The sequence below is a fragment of the Cynara cardunculus genome, unplaced genomic scaffold (genome assembly GCF_001531365.2).
Source record: "Cynara cardunculus var. scolymus isolate 2C unplaced genomic scaffold, CcrdV1 Un_Scaffold_1076, whole genome shotgun sequence".
NCBI classification, from domain to species: domain Eukaryota; kingdom Viridiplantae; phylum Streptophyta; class Magnoliopsida; order Asterales; family Asteraceae; genus Cynara; species Cynara cardunculus.
Genome location: NW_020200674.1, coordinates 27,902 through 47,862, shown reverse-complemented (window position 1 = coordinate 47,862; position 19,961 = coordinate 27,902). Strand labels below are relative to the sequence as shown.

The 19,961-nt window shown below is 39.2% G+C and overlaps 1 protein-coding gene across 1 annotated transcript in view; it reads right to left on the bottom strand.

The window, feature by feature from the left end:
• Positions 1 to 17,460, bottom strand: part of LOC112502200 (probable serine/threonine protein kinase IRE) — a 24,449-nt gene extending 6,989 nt beyond the window's left edge. The window contains 11 exon segments of the mRNA XM_025106054.1: positions 2,021 to 2,106; positions 2,205 to 2,412; positions 3,068 to 3,160; positions 3,240 to 3,380; positions 3,464 to 3,556; positions 12,901 to 13,150; positions 13,524 to 13,696; positions 14,723 to 16,069; positions 16,168 to 16,376; positions 16,487 to 16,543; positions 17,019 to 17,460. Coding sequence (XP_024961822.1) covers positions 2,021 to 2,106; positions 2,205 to 2,412; positions 3,068 to 3,160; positions 3,240 to 3,380; positions 3,464 to 3,556; positions 12,901 to 13,150; positions 13,524 to 13,696; positions 14,723 to 16,069; positions 16,168 to 16,376; positions 16,487 to 16,543; positions 17,019 to 17,460 — 3,099 coding nt within the window.
• Between the last annotated feature and the right edge of the window lie 2,501 nt (positions 17,461 to 19,961).

The following is a 19,961-nucleotide window of genomic DNA, read 5'->3' as shown; positions in this document are numbered from 1 at the left end:
GACATGGCACTGTGCATGAAAAGCACGGGCGAGATCAGTGTCGCTAGTGGGGGCATGACTAGCAAAAGTGGCCAGTTTGGGACAAGCGCTCGCATAGTGACCATTAGTGCGACACAATTGACAATGTGGTGGACGACGGCCCCAGCCACGACCGCCACGAAGGTTGCGACCACCATGGCCACGAGTAGGATTTGAGGAGACGGCACCGGAATCGGCAGAAAAAGCGACAACCGGAAGTGAAGAACCGTGGAGCGATTTGAGGAATAGTTCATGGACTTCGGCTTGTGCAATCAGATCCCGAAAAATGATAGGGGAGCGAGCGGTGAAAATAGCAGTGGAGAAAGTTCCAAATGTTGCCCCAAGTCCATAGAGAAACCAATGGACTTTATCATTTTCATTGATTCGATGCCCAATTGCGGAAAGCTGATCGCATATGGATTTAAACTTCCGACCAAACTCGGAAACCGGGGTAGTCCCTTTTGACAGAAGACGTTGTTGATCTTGCAAATTATGAATGTGTTTGACAGAGGAATTGCTATAGGCCGCCTCGAGGGCAACCCAGATTTGCCGAGCGGTGCGCAGACCAACGATCTCCGAGAAGGCTTCCTCCGAGAGGGAGGATTGGATGAGAATAACGGCCCTCTGGTCAGCGGAAATCCATTCAGCGTATGCCGGGTTGGGCTTTGTTTTTTGCCATCGGCGGTGATCTCAGTGGTGGGAGGAAGGGAGGAGCCATCCACATAAGTTACCAAATTCTGGTAGGTGAGCAGCGGAAGAATTTGGTTCTGCCACAGTAAGTAATTTGTGGAGAACAGGCGGATCGTGATCAAATGCATTGCGGTGTTCATCGAGAAGAGGGAATCAGTGGCCGATGAAGAAGACATGAGAACACCGTAGACGTGCCGACAGGATGAAGAGGCGAAGATGGGAGATATGGGAGGGGGAAGCGATCGGGTGGGAGAAAGAGAGGAGGGAAACTGATGAGAAGGGGAAGGATCGTAATTTAGGCGTATGATACCATGAGAGAAATGCTCTCCATCCCAAAATAGGAGGAGAGGATAACTATAAATATACAAAAAAGTTACACTTTGCAGCCCTGAAACAATAAATACATACAAGGGCTAAAACGAAAAAATGAATGATAAATAGGAGACTCTACATATGTCTAATAGGTTCATGCACGGGTGATGAAGGGGAAGAACGTGACTAAGGGGCCGTTTAACAAACACTTATCCAGTAAGCACTTACCGGTAAAATTTAACACTATCACTTACTTACCTGGTAAGATTTTAGTCAACAAAACGGCATTGTATGCAAAAATTTACCCGCTAAGCCCTAACTGTGGCAAGAGTTTTCGCCCTCACTTACCAAAAAGACTCTTGGTCCTTGCCTCACTCTTACCGGGTAAGATTCTTGGTCCTTACCATATTCATCCAATACGGTAATGTGACTTGGTAAGCGCTTACCCGGGTAAGTGTTTGGGTAAACGGCCCCTAAGATTGACAATCATGGGAAGAATTAGGCTAATGCACGGGTGGAAAAGGAGACGACAAAACACATGTAAAATATGGGTCGGATGAAGAAGGATAAGAATACATTTGATAAGCCAATGATATTTTATGTTTCAAAATAAGGTCTACCTATCACTTCTCACTTGTCATCCCTAGTTACATGGTTATCCTTATCCATAACAAGTATCCTTCTATTCACTTTAGATGATATTAAATACCAAAAGCTACATTCAAGTGTAACAAAACCAAGAAAAGGTGTGGACTACTTTATGGACAAACTTGTTTGTAATGTATTGCGGGGTGGGCAAGATGCTATTAGTAACCTAGAATTTCATAAAGCGAATCCAACTACATAAATGAACGCTGGCTTAAGGCCTAAAAGTAATGCTTTAAAGTTTCACAGATACTTTTTGTTGTATCAAGTCTTGGTAGGTACTTTATGAACTACAAAGTTTGGTATAAGGAATGGCAACAAAGTGTCAGCAGATTTTCCTTTTTAGAGAGCATACCTCTGGAGATTCTGCATTAAATGGTGGAATCCCTACAAGTAGCTCAAAAAGAATAACACCAACAGACCACCAATCAGCTGTTGCACCTACAAGGGAAGGTTTCCAAGATAAGTATGCAGCAGATACACATAAAATAGAGGCTAAAATTGTAAATTTTGCATATATGCCAATGTGAAGTTCCAACCATGTCCCACGCCAAGAAGTATTTCAGGAGCCAAATAGTCAGGAGTTCCAACGACCGCCTGTTTTTGACGTTGTTCTCCATTCAACGATGATCTTCGTTCTGTTGTAACTTCATCATCCCTGTAAATAGAGGTCCTGATGTCCGATGTACCTGATAAGTCCTCTGTGCTGTTGATGAGACCCACCTTGGATAGCCCAAAATCTGACAACTATAAGAATGATATAAAATTGTGAGACGAGTAAGGGTTTCAAGTGAGACATAACAACAGCACAAACTTCACAGTTGAACTAAAAGTTCAAAAATAGTTTTGGTACAACGTGGCATCATAGATAATAGAGGATGTCATCCATATAAAGTTATAAACCATACAAACCAATTTCAATCGTCCAACTACTCTCATTAATATTTGGTTAATAAATATCTCGATTGTTTCCTAATATAAAGTGTTGATCATAATTAATGAATAATCATCTTCCATAAATAATCGGATCATAATAAATGAACCTTCATTATTTCCATAAATATCTCAATTGATTGGTTTGTATGAATGACATGGTTTATATCTGAAACCTCCTCAAGATAACTAATGCATCCTTATCATCAAATTTAGCTACAAATTATCATAACTCTTACAAACATTAGAAAACATATTGTTTTGCTCTGTCAGGAGGTAACATTTACGAGAAATTGATGATGCTAAGCATACATTCAAAAAGACATTCACTTTCTCCTTGATTTTAGAAGTTGAAATTAAAAAGAGAAAGTTCAATAATTAATTATTCAAAAAGAAAAAAAAGGAACTGTTTGACAAATAAGTAATAACATTACGTGATTAACTTCATAAAGGAGCATAGAATCTTGACCTTGATGTGGCCATCTGGACCAATTAGCAAGTTGTCTGGCTTCAGGTCTCTATGGATAATATTCAAAGAATGTAAATACTCCAATGCAAGAACCTGAAAATAATCAATTAGAATACATAGCATTAGTTAGATGTGTGCTAGCATGAACTGAGAAGAAAAGCAAAAAACTTACAAGTTCTGCAATATAGACACGAGCCATGTCCTCTTCTAAGCAACCTAGAGTTCTCAGCAAAGAGAAAAGATCTCCTCCATTTAGAAACTCCATTACCAGGTATAGATTTTCTTTGCATGTGAATGAGTAGAAAAATCTAACCTGCTCATGTCAGAAGTCAAACAACTTAATGAAGTTACAGTACAGGTAAGTCTAGCTTGAACGAAAATTTATGCACTTCTCACCACAAAAGGATTACGAACTGATATCAGGATATCACGCTCGGCCAAAATGCTTTCAACTGCATTTTTACGAATCATATCAGCCTTCTTCAAAACCTGCAATACTTTTTCCGGAATAAGTTCTTTTAGCTGTTAGTAGCGAAACAGGTGATCTGTGTGAAAGTTATGAGATGAGTGAGATATGTCTAGGAAAAAAACAGGGACTAAAAAGTCACACACGCATGTTTCACCAACAAGATCCATCATGCAGTGTCAAGAACGTATTAACTAAAGCAGTTATTTGGTCGCTTGGTATTCAGGAAAGGTATCAAAGTCAGCCAAGGGTATTCTTGTTAAATATTCTCATGGGAGAAGAGGTAAAGAAGACAACAGAACCATATATACAAATTGTAAACACGGCAAGACATGATAAACACTTTTAACTGAACCAGATTACTCGAAACGTAGTGAACAAGACACCACAATTCAGTCGCAACAAGATGTTTAAAGAATAAAATATAGATGCACATCATAAGTGTAACATACTTATGAAGGGTGAGAAAGAAAATAAAACAAAGTCTATAATGAAAATATACGTACATACATACATATATATATATATATATCCATCCAGCGGCAGGAGTTTTTGTAGATGCAGGAGTAAGGTAGCAGATTTTGTGTTAGGACTTGTGGTTACTGTGGTCAAGCGAGGGGTTGTAATGGTAAAGGGTGGGATGGGGGAGGGTTAAGAGCCAACAGTGAGGTTTCAGAGTCCTAGGATAGGCATGAGAACTCTTAGGGGTAATCAGGAGTAGCTTTAGTGCAAGTTTAGCCAGGAAAGGGTCTTTCGACTAACTTGTTAGGTTGTTTGGTTGTTTCGTACTTCCCCTTATGCACAAGATGGCTAAAGCTTGGGAGCGAAGAGGTCAATGGTTAGGAAGCTTGAGGTATATTAAAGATGAGAATGTGGGTTTTAGTTAAGAGACAAGGAAATAAAGGAGATATGGGGTAGTTATTTTTGCTAGCTTTTTAACGAGGCAAGGGAGGGAGGGAGGAGGTATGGTGAGAATAGGAGGTCTACATTCGACAAACAAGCACAATCATCGTTTTTGTCAATGAATTAGAAAGGGGGAAGTGAAGAAGGCACCATGAAAAATGGGGAAGGACAAGGTCGGAGGCCCATATCAAATCCCTATTGAAGTGTGGATGTGCTTGGGGGAGAAGGGTGCACAATGGTTGGTGGAGCTCTTTAACCTTGTCCTTAAGACTGCCAAGATGTCGGAAAAGTGAAAACTTAGTGTGGTGGTGCTGTTATATAAGAACAAAGGGGGGTGCACATAATTGCGAAAACTACCATGGTATGAACTACTAAACCACACCATGAAACTATGGGAGAGAGTGAATGAGGCCAAGGTGCAGCACAAAACCAGTGTGACAAAGAAACAATTCGTCTTCATGCCACGGCGAGGATTGAGGCAATCCACCTCGATAGACGCCTCATGGAGAAGCAAGACTGGTCCTAAGGTTTTCCGTGCCCTTGGCAAAAACACTCAAAAGTGGCCTAATTTAAAAAAAGCATTAAATATTAGGATTTATAACAATCTTAAGCATGATGTTACCGAGCAACAAATCCACACACAATGTGCACTCAAGATAACATAAAAACCTTTGTTCAATGGTTTTTAATTCTTATAACTGCATATAAATGCAAAGCAACAGCCATATTGTCAACAAGTCATTTATAAATAGAAAAATAAAATACATTTAGCACATAGTAGAACCTCGTACTTCATGTTGAAACAACGACAATCTATATTGATTACTTGTAAAGTAGCTTGGTGTGCTCAAGTAGTTCCTCTTTGAAGCTAATTCTCAAAAACAGGGTCTATAAAGTCATTTTGTAGCATATGAATATCATACACAAAGCAAAAATGACAGCCCAAAGATTCCCAGAACCATCGGATCATCACTTATTCGACTAAGGGGCCGTTTACCAAACGTTATCCGGGTAAGCGTTATCAAGTCACGTTACCTCACCGGATGAATATGGTAAAGACCAAGAATCTTACCCGGTAAGAGCGAGACAAAGACCAAGAGTCTTACCCGGTAAGTGAGGGTGACGACTCTTACCACAGTAAGCGCTTACCGGGTAAATTGTTGCATACGATGTCGTTTTGGTGGACTAAGATCTTACTCAATAAGTAAATAATAGTGTTAGATTTTACCGGTAAGCACTTACCGGGTACATGTTTGGTAAACGGCCCCTAAGTCTTCAATTATTATCACAAGGTTTTTCAAATCAAAAACATGTTCAAAGTATTAATTGTTAGATGTGATTAATTTTGTTTAAGTTTTATGTTTTTACATAAATATCCATTGACACAAAAAGAAGACAAAAAACGAGTTTTAAGAACAAAGAAAAAAATAGAAGTTAAGAGGGGAATAAGGAAGAAAAGTAATAAAAGTAAATGGGGGCAGAAAATAAACAAAACGAACAACAGTTGAGTGGTAAAGTTGGGTGAGGCCTTGAGTTCTAATCTTCTTGATGTAGCTTTTCCTTTTTTCCTAGTAATAGCAGGTAGCAAATGGCTATGCCCAACCATCAGCAGTCTAGTTCATGGACTAATTTGTGAGTTGAGGCCCCATGAGCTAGTGGAGAAGTGCAGAGTATGTAGTTCATAGACCTGGAAGGCCAGCGATAGGGATGTGATTTGGAGTAGCCTGGAGAGAGGAGTACCATGTAGGGATGTCAGGGTAGCTCAGTATATGTACAAGTGAACATTGACATGTGTTAGGACAACATGTACGATGTAGTATTTTCCGGTGAAGATAGGACTAGTATTAGACACACTTAGCTTTTACATACTTATATGTTTATGTATAGTCATATATCTCTTTAAATTCTTTGAGGTTGTAAAGTGTAAATTCAATTTCTATAAATGATAAGTCTCTCCACCTAATTGGTGTGATGAGTACCATTATCATGGTATCAAGAGCAAATTAATCCCACCCTTTCTCTCTTCCCCTCCCACTGTCGTTCTCTCTTTCTTTCCCATCTTTTTCTTTTCCTGCACCTCTTCCCTTTCCATGGCTTCTCCTTCTCAAGATGCTACCCTACCCATGAATACAATTCTTCATCTGATCACTAACAGATTATCATCTTCCAATTATCTCTTATGGAAGAATCAAATGATTCCTCTCCTCACTTATCAAAATCTGTTAGGGCATGTTGATGGGACCCTTCATGCACCTGATCCGGTGATTCTCACCGCTGACAAGTCTACGCCAAATCCAGCCTTTACTGCGTGGATCTCTGCTGATCAGCGGGCAATTATTCTCCTTCAAGCATCGTTGACCGAAGAAGCGTTTTCTGAAATCATTGGCTTATCAACGGCTCGACAGATTTGGGTTGCGCTTGAGGAGGCTTATAGTCACTCCTCTGTCGAACGAATTCAGAATCTTCGGGATCAACTGCGCCAATTCTCAAAGGGTACGTCCACTGTTGCTGAGTTTGGACGAAAATTTAAAAATATTTGTGATCAACTTTCTGCTGTTGGTCATCCCATAGCTGCATCAGACAAAATTCACTGGTTCTTGTGTGGCCTTGGTCCGACTTTCGAGACTTTTTCCACCGCCATTCGGGCCTCTCGGTCGCTCACCACTCTCCGAGATCTTCTTACCCAAGCCGAGGCACATGAGTTATTTTTGCAATCTTTGCATGGTACTTCTTCCCCACCAGTGGTTTTTTTCTGCTACTTCAGATTCACCCGTGTCTCGTCGTGGTCGTGGTGGTCGCTCGTTTAGAGGTGGTCGCGGTCGTGGGCGTCGTCCTCCTCATTGTCAATTATGTCGAACAAATGGCCACTATGCTAGTGCGTGCCCACATCTCTACTCGTATGCCACTCATAAACCCGGTTCCGATACTGATTTAGCCAAAGCTTTTCATGCTCAATGTCATGTAACGTCCAATGCCCMGGATTGGTTTGTTGATTCCGGTGCTACCGACCATATGGCTTCTTCCACGGCCTCCGTATCTCAACCTATGCCTTATGCTGGGAACTCTAAGGTTGCTTTTGGGGATGGTAATGTTCTCCCCATATCTCATATTGGTCAATCTATGATTCACAATAATATTAAATTGCGAGACGTACGTTCTGGTTGTTCCAACGATCACCAAAAATTTATTGTCCATTAGTAAATTGACTACTGATAATAGTTTGGATGTTTTGTTTTCCCAACCTCATTTCTATATCCAGGATCGAGCCACGAAACAGGTTCTAGCAAAGGGCCGATGTGAGCAAGGATTGTATGTTCTCTCACATAAGCCGGAGGCATTTACGGCCGTGGCATGTTCGAAGTTAAAAGCATCATATGAGCTTTGGCATTCAAGCTTGGGTCACGTTTCTTTTGATACTATCTCTCCTGAACAAATTAGGTCACCTTTCGGTGACGTCTTTATTACCGTCACCTGTTGTTTGTTCACCTTGTCAACTTGCTAAGGCGCATCGATTGCCTTTTGAATCTAATGAAAAACGTGCTTTACATGTGTTGGACTTGATTCATTGTGATTTATGGGGGCCATCCCCGATTACTTCGGTTGATGGTTATCGTTATTATGCTGTTTTGTAGATGATTTTTCTCGTTTTATGTGGTTTTATCCACTCAAAACCAAGTCCGGTTTTCATGTGGTTTTTGGGGCTTTCCTTAAGTTTGTTCAAACACAATTTTCATCTAAAATTAAAATCTTCCAAAGTGATGGGGGCACAGAGTTTTTGAATCACCATGTACGGCGCTTGCTTGATGACAATGCTACTTTTCATCGTATTTCATGTCCGTACACTCCGCAACAAAATGGTAGGGTGGAGCGAAAGCACCGTCATATTGTAGAAACCGATCTAGCCATGTTATTCAATAGGCATGTTCCATCTTCTTATTGGGTCCATGCTTTTCGCTCAGCTGTTCATATCATCAACCGGCTTCCCACTCGGGTATTAAATAATAAATCGTCGTTCGAGATATTGTTTCTTCGGGCTCCTTCTTATGATCATTTTCGCCCATTTGGATGCCAAGTCTACCCTTACTTAAGGGACTATGCGGAGCACAAATTGTCGCCACGAAGCCTTCCTTGCATATTTCTTGRTTATTRTGCCCMATACAAAGGATATGAATGTCTTGAGCCYGGCTCCTYTCGAGTTTTCATTACCCGGCATGCCAAGTTTGATGAGCTCTTCTTTCCGTTTAGCGGCACTTCAACTCGGGCTTCTATTCATGACCTTCGTCTAGTTGCTTTTTTAGACGATGCACCGTTTTCTAGTTTGCCATCGGCTCCTGCTCCAAGCCCGCCTCCGACTGCTCCATCCGTTGGCTATGGGCTCTGCGATGATCCAGTTCCTGTCGCCGAGGCCCAGTCGCTGGAACAGGCCCAGTCGCCGGAACAGGCCCAGTCGCCGGATCAGGCCCACTCGCCGGGTCAAGCTCAGTCGCCCATAGATGCTCAATCATCTGTCTCACCAGATAGTCCGCCTCCTGCTGTTTTGTTTGATGACACCGAACCAGATTCGCCGGCTGCCACTCCTTCACCTGTACCTCCTGTTGGTCATTCCATGATTACACGGGCCAAGGCCGGCATCTTTAAACCGAAGCATCGAGTGGATCTTGCTTACACTACTAAACATGGTGTATATAGTGCCTTATTTGCTCAGCATGACCCGACCACTTTTTCTTCTGCCGCTTCGCAATCTCACTGGGTGAATGCCATGAACGCTGAAATGCATGCCCTACGAAACAATCATACTTGGTCGTTGGTTCCTAGACCCATGGATCGCAATGTGGTCGGTTGTAAGTGGGTGTTTCGAACTAAGTATCATTCCGATGGTACTATCGATCGTCATAAAGCTTGTCTAGTTGCCCAAGGTTTTAGTCAACTTCCGGGTGTTGATTACTCACTTACTTTTAATCATGTGGTGAAGGCATCCACGGTTCGTGTTGTTTTGTCTTTGGCTATCACAAATGGTTGGTCTCTTCACCAGCTCGACGTCAATAACGCCTTTCTTCATGGCACCCTGAATGATCCCGTTTACATGGAGCAACTGCCGGGATTTTCTGATCCTCGTTTTCCCGGTCATGTGTGTCACCTACATAAAGCTCTTTATGGTCTTAAACAGGCCCCACGGGCTTGGTTTCATCGTCTAAGCACCTTTTTGGTTGGTACCGGGTTTGTTTGCAGTCGGGCAGATCCGTCTCTATTTGTGTTCAAACGTGACTCGTGTGTGCTATATTTATTGGTCTATGTTGACGATTTAATTTTGACTGGCAACGATGACACGGTTATTCGCTCCATCATCACTCGCTTGCACAACGAATTCGCGATCAAAGACCTCGGCCGTCTAAATTATTTTCTTGGGATTGAAGCTATTTACACCACCCATGGTCTATTTCTCAATCAGACCAAGTACGCCCATGACATTCTTGCTCGGGCCGGTCTTCTCGATGCTAAACCAGCTACTACTCCTATTGCCTCTAACACGACCTTTGTTACCAGTGGTGATGCTTACTCAGATCCCTCGCATTATCGGTCACTTGTTGGTGCTCTTCAGTATTTGACGATAACTCGTCCGGATATTTCGTATGCGGTCAACCAGGTTAGCCAATTCCTTCAGGCCCCTACTATTCCGCATTATCAAGCAGTTAAGCGGCTTCTACGATATGTCAAGGGTACGATTTCTTACGGACTCTCCTTTTCCAAACCGACATATACCACTCTTGTAGGCTACTCTGATGCTGATTGGGCTCGTTGCCTCGAGACCCGTAGTTCCACTTATGGTTACTCGATATTCCTCGGGGGCAATCTTGTATCCTGGAGTGCCAAGAAACAACCAACTGTCTCTCGCTCCAGCTGTGAATCTGAATATCGAGCAATGGCCAACACCGCAGCGGAAATCATTTGGATCACTCATTTGTTGCGAGAACTTCATGCGTTGCCACCGGATCGTCCAACATTGTTATGCGATAATCGAAGTGCTCTGTTTCTCACCCAAAATCCCGTTTCTCACAAACGTGCTAAGCACATTGATCTTGACTATCATTTTATTCGTGAACTTGTGTCGTCCGGTAAACTTCACACCAAGTTCGTTCCGACCAAGCTTCAAGTCGCCGACATTTTCACAAAGAGTTTACCTCGTCATCAGTTTGAGTTCTTTCGAGAAAAGCTCTGTATTGGTCCGCCACCGTTTCGCTTGAGGGAGGATATTAGACACACTTAGCTTTTGCATACTTATATGTTTATGTATAGTCATATATCTCTTTAAATTCTTTGAGGTTGTAAAGTGTAAATTCAATTTCTATAAATGATAAGTCTCTCCACCTAATTGGTGTGATGAGTACCATTATCAACTAGACCAGGGACCGACACTAAGCCCATTTCTCTTTGCCATGATTTTGGATGAGATTTCACGAGGGATCCAAGGGTGTGTCATGTGGTGTACGTTATTTATTGAAGACATTATATTGGTAGAAAATCTAAAGATTTGCGCACTATCGGTGCAAGACCAGATATCTTTGGTGCAATTTCAATAGGTAATGTATTGAGAGGGTAGAAGTCAGCATAGGTACAAAGGGTACCTCAAAAGGTCAGTTTTAAGTATCTAGGATCTACTATTCACAAGGAGGGTGAGGGTGAGGTCGAGGATCATGTTATTCACTGCATAAAGACTACATGCTTAAAATGATGGTTGCCACAAGAGTGCTGTGTGACAAGAAGGTCTTGCTAAGTTGAAGAAAAAATTCTACAGGATAGCCATCAGACCAGTTATGTCGTACGACACAGATTGTTGGACAATAAAGAACGCGCATGAGAGGAAGATGGAGGTTACTAAATGATGATGCTTGGCTGGACCTGTGGCAACCATGCTAGGCAAGGTACCGAACAAGGATTTCTGAGCAGAATTGGGAGTATCCCCTAATAACGGATAAAATGAGATAGGAACGACTGTAGTGGATTGGGCAGATTCGTAGGAGACTGATGTTGACACCGGTAAGGAGGCTTGAAAGCATTAGGGTTTAAGGTGTGAGGAGGAGGGAGAGGTTTTTGAGGATGTTGGGACAAGCAACTGAGACCGGACATGACAGATTTAGACATTTCAAAAGACATAACCTCTACATGTTCATGGAGAAGCCAGATTAGAATAGCAAATTGTGTATAAGGACGTGATTTTTGGGGGTAGTGGAGGGAGTCGAGAAGTAGACGGTGAGTGGGTGGTACTAAAGCACCAGGATGGACAACAATCTTTAGTTAGTTTAGTGGTTTCATACCTTCTTGTATGCATTTAATGTCCTTGTGCCCCTTATTATTTGTCCCTATTTTCTCTTTTAACTGTTCTAAACTTCATCTCTTTCTTTTTATATCTTATCTCTTTCTAATCTGTCAAACTATTGTCAAACTTTCGGATTTTTTTGCAAAATGCATTTCTCAAAACCTTTTTACAAGTCGGGGGTCTCCACTGAAATGGCCCCTCTATTCCTTGGAGTAAAGGTGAAGTATGTGTACACTATTACTCCAGACCCTACTCCGTGTGGGATTCACCAGTTCATTTGGTTTGGATGGTACTTCCCCTTATTTTATAACACCCTTGCTAATTTTTTTAATCTTTTTTCTTTCATGTTTTGTGTGTGCACTTGCTCTACTTTTCCTAGTCTTTCTTCATCTCCCAAGTTTTCTCAAGCTCATACCTTCGGGAACGTAAAGACTCCGAAAATTTCTTCCCAAAACCTTTTTTGCATAACTTTTTCACAAAAACATCCTCTTTACTCCATGGGATGGAGGAAAGATATATGTGCATTTTACCATCCTTTAACACCACTTTGTGTAGGATTTATTGGGTTTGGTTTGGTTTGGTTTATCCATCCACCAACACAAACACTGTTCACCATATCATTTGTCTTGTTTTAAGTATTCTCGAGTCATAAGGTGTGACACATATGACAGCAACAAGAAGCTGATTTGCATATCGATAGTATTACTTTAAAACGATGTCTTTGACGATCATGAAAACTCATTACTTGTCTTTGGTGAGGCAGGACAAGGACTCACCTCCCGTTAGATACTCAGATAAACTCGAAAAATACAAAATAATCTTCCCTTATAAATTTAATTTTGATGAAATCTTACATAACTCAAGATATAGGAGACCAAACTGTTTGGATGGTAGTTTCAGGTACTTTCAGTACTTCAATCAGTAATTATTAAGTGGAATTATCTTAAAAAGTCCAAGTTATCCCTGTGAGGATGAAGCCCTTCAGAATTTAAGGGAAATCATGGAGGTACAGCATATTCCCGGCACAGGTAATAGAATGATGATTCATTTTAACAAAAAGAGCCTGATAAACTAGTGCCAAACAAGTGCATTCCAGTGAGAGATTAAATTCGTCATATTTAATTACTTCAGGGTGTATGAAGCCCTTACCTTTATGGCAAATACATCACCTGTTGCCCTTTTCCTGGCCAGAAAAACTCGTCCAAACGCACCTCTACTGATTGGCTTTATTATTTCAAAATCCTCAATAGATGTCCTATCTTTAGAGTATGAATTGACAGGACTGGCACGCAGACTACGAACTGTATCATCCTCTACCGAACTATCTTCATTGGCCATGTTACTTTTTGATTCTATCTTATCATCTTCTATCTGTCCACAAAGAAGTACGTATTTCTCCCTGTATTTTGTGAAGGAAAAAATTTCAGTAACCTTGAAATATGAGCACATATCAACAATTGATTAAAACAACGGAGCTCATCCCAATCATCTACTGCAGAATAGTAGTCTTCTGTTCCAAAGTTGGTGATTCATTTTGACTTTGGTGTTCAATACCTAAATTTCAAAATCACGAGTTTATTTCCCTTCTGTAATTATGCTATTATAAACTATCTAAAAGATTTAGTAACAAGTTCCAAAGTTAAGTGAATTCCTACTGGTTTTAAATTAAAGAATTTGGAAACTTGAACTCTACAAATCAGAGTGCATCTCTAAATTTGGAACAGACAAGTCATTTGCATCAGTTTTATAAGTTTTACGATTAAATTACTCACTGTAATAGTCTCTCTATACGTCTACCAAATGTTTCGACAACAAGAGCATCCGCCTTTCTGTCCTGGATAGCATATTTGAGATCTGTTAAACGATCAAGCATGATCTCCAGTGCACTGTACTCATTAGTGTTAATACTTGCCAAAGATCGAGCAATTTCCAGTAGCTTATGTATCTGCCATTTGATGGATGTTTTCAGCATCTTAAAACCATTTATTACAATAATGTCAAAACAACATTAATATAGAAAGCGGTGCATGAAGAAACAGGGAGCAAGCAAAGATACATACATACACACACTCACACGCGTATGTCTATGTGTGTGAATATGTATATGTATGTATGTGTGTATACATGTGTGTAACTGCAACTGTGGACGGCATATAGGTCTAAATAATGAAATCAGTGCATTTCAGTCACTTCAAACACCAGTTAATGACTATGGAGCTACTTACTACACAAACATGATTCATTGACGTCTTTTAATAACCTGGAAGTAATGGCATACAAAATTATTGAAATATATTTTCTGAATGCAAGGCACAACAAAATATGTTCTATTCACAATATACAATAGATACTTGGCAGAGTGAGGGAATATAAATCCGAGTACACAAAAGATTGTGTCCCAGTGAAGTCCAAGTGCTGATACATCAATCCAATGTTATAGAAAATGCATTCAAATTACCTACCCTCTCTTGTAAAACTGATGCAGAATAACTCATAGGTGTGCTCAAGACTTGTGTATGCTCGTAATATTATAGAACAAACAACTTACCCAGTGTTTACTGATGTTCGTTTATTCTGATTAATTATTGTCACATAAAAGAAAGAAAAAAACAACTGAAAAATTGATACGTGGAACCGAATATGCAGACTAAAAATAGGAAATGTTGTCACCAGGAAACTATATGAAGTATTTTCCCAGAATATAGAAAAGCAAGGAGCAATTGACGTTTGACAGAAAGCAACTGCATGCTAGGCAGAAGTTGAAGGTATTCTCAAACGACTCGTGAGAAAATACCTATGCGGACAGATCTGGAAAAAGTGACATCACTGAAGTAATTTGAAACATGAAAGTTAATGAATACAGGTAACAGTGAACACCGAAAGGGGATCTGCTTCTTCGAACCCATTGGCATGGAGATCTCTAAATCTCCCTGGAGCTATGAATATTAAATTGATGGAGATTGATCACTACCTGCTGCCAGTTTTCATGCTCAGATGTGGTCTTCCTTTCACTCAGAAATACTTCGATCTGGTTTGTTCTTGGTGTTAGTAAAGGTGATCTAGGAGTCAAGCTTCCACCTGATGAGGCTTTGTGACATGTAACAGGTGTCAAGTTTCCACGTGTTTCACTAGACATGTCAGGCGAACTGTGCAGGTTGTCCATCACATATGCCGTACCAGCTTCATGGACACATTCTAGTATCTCTTCAGGGCATTCTTCAGAGCATTGACGAGACAAACGGTGGTTTTTAGGTGATGATTCGTCAGAATCTTCTGGTGTACTGGATGAAGATATTCTCCCAACCTCTGGATTTCCAGCAGCAAATGCACTCTTAGGTGTCCATGAATCAATGATCCTTTCGAGAGTTTCTACAACTCTATAGAGTCTTTCATTGACGGTCAAACCTTTCAAATCACATCTATCAGCAATTGTACATATCCTAGAGTGCTCTTCAACATGTACAGTGGGTATTTCAACTTCACATATACGACAGATCAATGAACTCTCATAAGCTACATGATGTTGACCTCCTGAATCCCCAGATGTAACTCTTCTTAAATTTGATGGTGACTCTAAGTCCTCAGGAGGGCAGACTGGTGTTTCTATATTATAGACATGGTCATCTTTAGGTTCTAATTGGTCAGAGACATCATTTCTTGGGCTGTCAACTTCATCATGGCCTTTGAGGCTGATGTCTGCTGAAGATGGATATTTCTTCCACGATGACATCCTGTAGCTACTAGTTGACGAAGCAACACTTTTTGCTGTACTAACCTCCACATCATCGATTCCTCCATCTAAAATTATTTTTGCTTTATCTTGTTCCTGGTTCGCCCCATGGGCCTGGTCAATTTGTGTTTCAGTTACTTCAGTTTCTCCCAATGAGCTACTGAAGTTTTGGTATGTAGATTCTATGACTTTTTGATAGACACCAAGATCACTGAGCTGGTGAAGACCCAAGATGTGGTGACTGTCTTCATAACCACACTCCTTGTGGAACTGCACAAGCCGGGTGCATCGAGTAAGTATAAATAAGAGTCGGGTATGGACTTGTTTGAGGATACCCGTAGGTAAATCCTGGCGGCGATCATCTAGGATCTGAACAATGTTTTCACATTTCAACCAAAATTCACTGGATGTCATTTTTGCACACTTCCTTGCTATAATTAACAAGTCCTCCAAATTTTCTTGCCATTCTGGGTGAGATACTGATGTTTCTTCAAGTATGCCCACCAAATCCCCAGCAAAGATACACAGATCAGCATTGACTTCGTCTTTTAATTTATCGAACTTTCCCCTGAGCCTTACCATGATTTCCTGAACTTGATACATATTGCAATGGCATGGAGCAAACAGGTTAAGGGTGAACTAGATATATGAACTTTAGAACATGAACTATGCGAACAAGGAGATACCTCCACACGCCCAAACCCACGAGATTTCCAGAAAGGCAGAGGTCGTACTCCTTTAGCATTGAGTTCATGAGAGAAACTCTTGATATCCGTGGCTCTCTTTTTACGACCACTTGTAGCACGCATTATGGCCTGGAATCTTGGAGATTGCAATTCCTTAGAAATAGCCGCATTACCCTGCAATCAGTCACAATGAAACGAATCTAAGCCACCTATTGCTTCAATAAAGGAGAAAGGTGTGAAATACAAAATTAATGCAAATCAAGCCTATCAGCTTGAGCTATAACTGAATCCAGTAACAAAGATATTACCTCCAGTCCACCAATGGGTGGTGGAAGGACTCGTAAGGATTTAGATTGACTCCATGATACCTTCTTGCCTAAAAAATACGAAGATAATTGAAAATGTCAAATAGTATATCAAACCTCAACACTCCCTTAAAAGAAAAATGTCCTGCTCGCAAGAAGAGGGACATGTAAGAGATTGAAACAAACCAAGTTACCAATTTATATAAAGCTTGAACCACTAGATGGAGGATTCAATAATTATATCTAGTTTCAACTGTAACTTCGGATTTAGATATAAACTTGGATTATTTGTTTGCTAACACTCAAATGTACTATATGGAAGTTGTTTCTACCACACTACTCTTCGTGCAGAAAAGTGATTCTGCTTTATGTTGGAGTTGGACTATTACTATCAGTACTAACGAACATAATAAGCTCTGTCATGGATACACGAATTTAGAGCATGCAATTAGTCTGTTATGTAAGTTAAATACGAGACTTTATCCAAATGCCCAATTCAAAATAGACAATCTCGTATATGAAGTGGGGAGCAATGGATTAGGTAACCTGGATCAGTACACCTAGAATGTTGTCTTGTATGCACTTCTCCACGAGGAGGAGTTGCAATCTTATCTTTACTATTAGCACCCAATTTTGAGGGGGTAATAGTCGTAGAAACGACCCTAAGAGGTGAAGGAACAGAACAAGTGCGAATATGGTTGAGGCCAAGGGCGGAAGCATGGAGTATGTAATCTTCCTCCAACTGACGGTCATAACTCGCATCGTCTTTGCTATCCCCGTCGTCGTCGTCGTCACCGTCGTCACTGCAGTCACCGTCGTCGTTATTTTCCGCCATTTCAGCCATACTTTGGCTCTGACGAATCGGGATCGGAGGTATTTTCCTCAATCTAACGATGGAATGGGAGGTTTGGCAATTTTGGTGAAGGTTTCTGTAGACATGATCGATGGATTCGTATTCGGATTCTGAGGAAGGAGGTGGAATTGACATTAGATAGAAATGATGTTATTGTTCATGGCAGTGTGATCTCTAGTATTTTATACAGAGAAAAAGAAGGGATCAAAGATGATGATTTCTAGGTTTTTGTAAGTAAGCATTTGGATCAAAATTTTGTTCAATTTGGGGAAATTTTGACAAGACAGAGGGCAGGGAAGAACGTTGAGAGATATTCGCGGGAAACGAAATACGACCAAACAGAATCGCCTCATTCCAATCCTACGTGGATTTTGGCTCCCCAACATCAAACAATAATTACAAGTATTTTGGCTCAATAATATTTATACGTAAGATGACCTCATCAAATTAACCTTACAAACGTAAACAATTACAATATTATCTTTAAAATTAAAAATTAGTAATTTTCAAGAGATTTGGGAACCGAATGACGCATGATTTGATTGGTTTGACCAACGAGAACCTCACCTAGCCCAAAAAAGTTTTTTTTTTTTTTTGAAAAATTTATTTAAAAAAAATAAACAGAATATTTTTTAATTTTATTTTTTTCTTTAAAAATTTAATTTTTTTAGAAATTTAATTTTTTTAAATTATTTTCTTAGAACTTTAATTTTAGTAGAAATTTGTTTTTTTTCTAAAATAATATTTTTTCTTTAGAACTTTAATTATTTTTTTAAAAAAAATTTAATTAATTTTTTCCTAAAAAAATTAAATTTTTTAAAGAAAAAAATAAATTTCTAAAAAATAATTAAAGTTCTAAATAAAAAAATTAAAAAATTAATTTTTTAAAGAAAAATAATAATATTTTTGAAAAATACTTTTTTGTGCCAAGTGGGGTCCATGTTGGTCAACCCGGACAGACCAATTAAATCATATGTCAAGTCAGTCCTCGAACTTCCTGAAAATTGCATTCAGATCTCTCTACGTATTTTGTGGTGCATAGTGCGTAACAAATGGCTAATTTATACCAATTTTTAATTTCGGGGATAATATTCTAATTGTTTATATTTGTAAGGTTAATTTGATAAGGTCCCCTACAATTTTAGAGTAAATTACATTTTTGGTTCATATGGTTTCTCAAAAGTAACAGTTTTTATCTCTACAGTTTCAAAATTACAGTTTGATAATCATAGTTTACAAAAATTACCATATTTGGTCTCTACCTTTAATGGTCATTAAAAAACTCGTTAAGTCAGGAATATTTTAATCTTTTCAGACTTTTCTATCATTTTTATTTAATGAATAAATATGTAAATTATATATTACTGAGACTAAAAATGTGATTTGCTCTAATACATATATCTACGTAACACAGGCAACCTTAGTGTAAAACCCAAAAAAAATGTAATTTGAGGAATAGATAATTAGTTTTATTTTTCATTATTATTCTTTCCTTTTATATATATATATATATATATATATATATATAGAGAGAGAGAGAGAGAGAGAGAGAAAGAGAGGGGTTGGTTATTATATAACCCTTGACATTTGTACAACCAATACAACCCAATCTCAACCGTCCATTTCATTTGATTAATATGTGATTTCATAGATGTTTTTATTATTTCCTAATATAAGGTATCGATCATAATTAATGAACCATATTCATCTTTCATAAATATTCAAATCATAATAAATGAACTCTTATCATTTCCATAAATATCTCAATATATTGGGTTGCATTGGTTGTACAAATGCGATGGGTTGTATTTGAAACAAACTATATATATATATATATATATATATATAAATAATACAAATAAAGAAATTGAAAGGTTTTTGAAGGTCCAAACCAGAAGGATATGTTCTGTAAATATGTCATTTTTTGATTTTTGAAAGTGATGGAACGATGCCGACTTTTGAGGTTTCTTATTGGCTCGTTCAGTCAACCAATAAGCCAAAAAAATTCAGGAATATATAGCCAATGTTCCTCTCTACAGTTTTCATTCAAACATTATGAATTTTCGCTGAGAATCGGGAGAGAAATCGGAGCTCGAAAGTCTCCATCCGAAATCTCCGTTTATCGACGATTAGAGGTAAAATACTCAACTAAAATTCATGTTTTTTATATGGTTAGCTTCGATTTTTAGTCCTCTATAGAACCCTAGTAGCCTTACGTTCCAGTTCGTGTTTTATGGATCGATTTTGGAGTTTAAAGTTTCATTCGGTTTAGTTTAAAACTAAAACTTTAAATAAGAAAATGAAACTCATTTCTTGACGAAAAATTTTGTTCTTTATGTCAAAATGTTGGTAAAAATATTACCAAGGTTTTAGTACAAAAAGAATAAAGAAAAAAGATCAAAAAAAGAAGTCAAAATGGAGCTTAAAATAGTGAAAAATGCGCAGCCATGGGGCTGCTATGTTTCTGGGTTGCGACCGGGTCGGGCCAAATCCGACCCATAAACCTGTGAAACCAACCCATTAAAAATATATATGAATAACTATTTAGAAGGCTCAACCTGCGACCTCTTGTTAGTAGAGGCGCGCCTTAACCACTCCAGTATGAGATCATTTCATGTTATTCAGGATTAGAAATT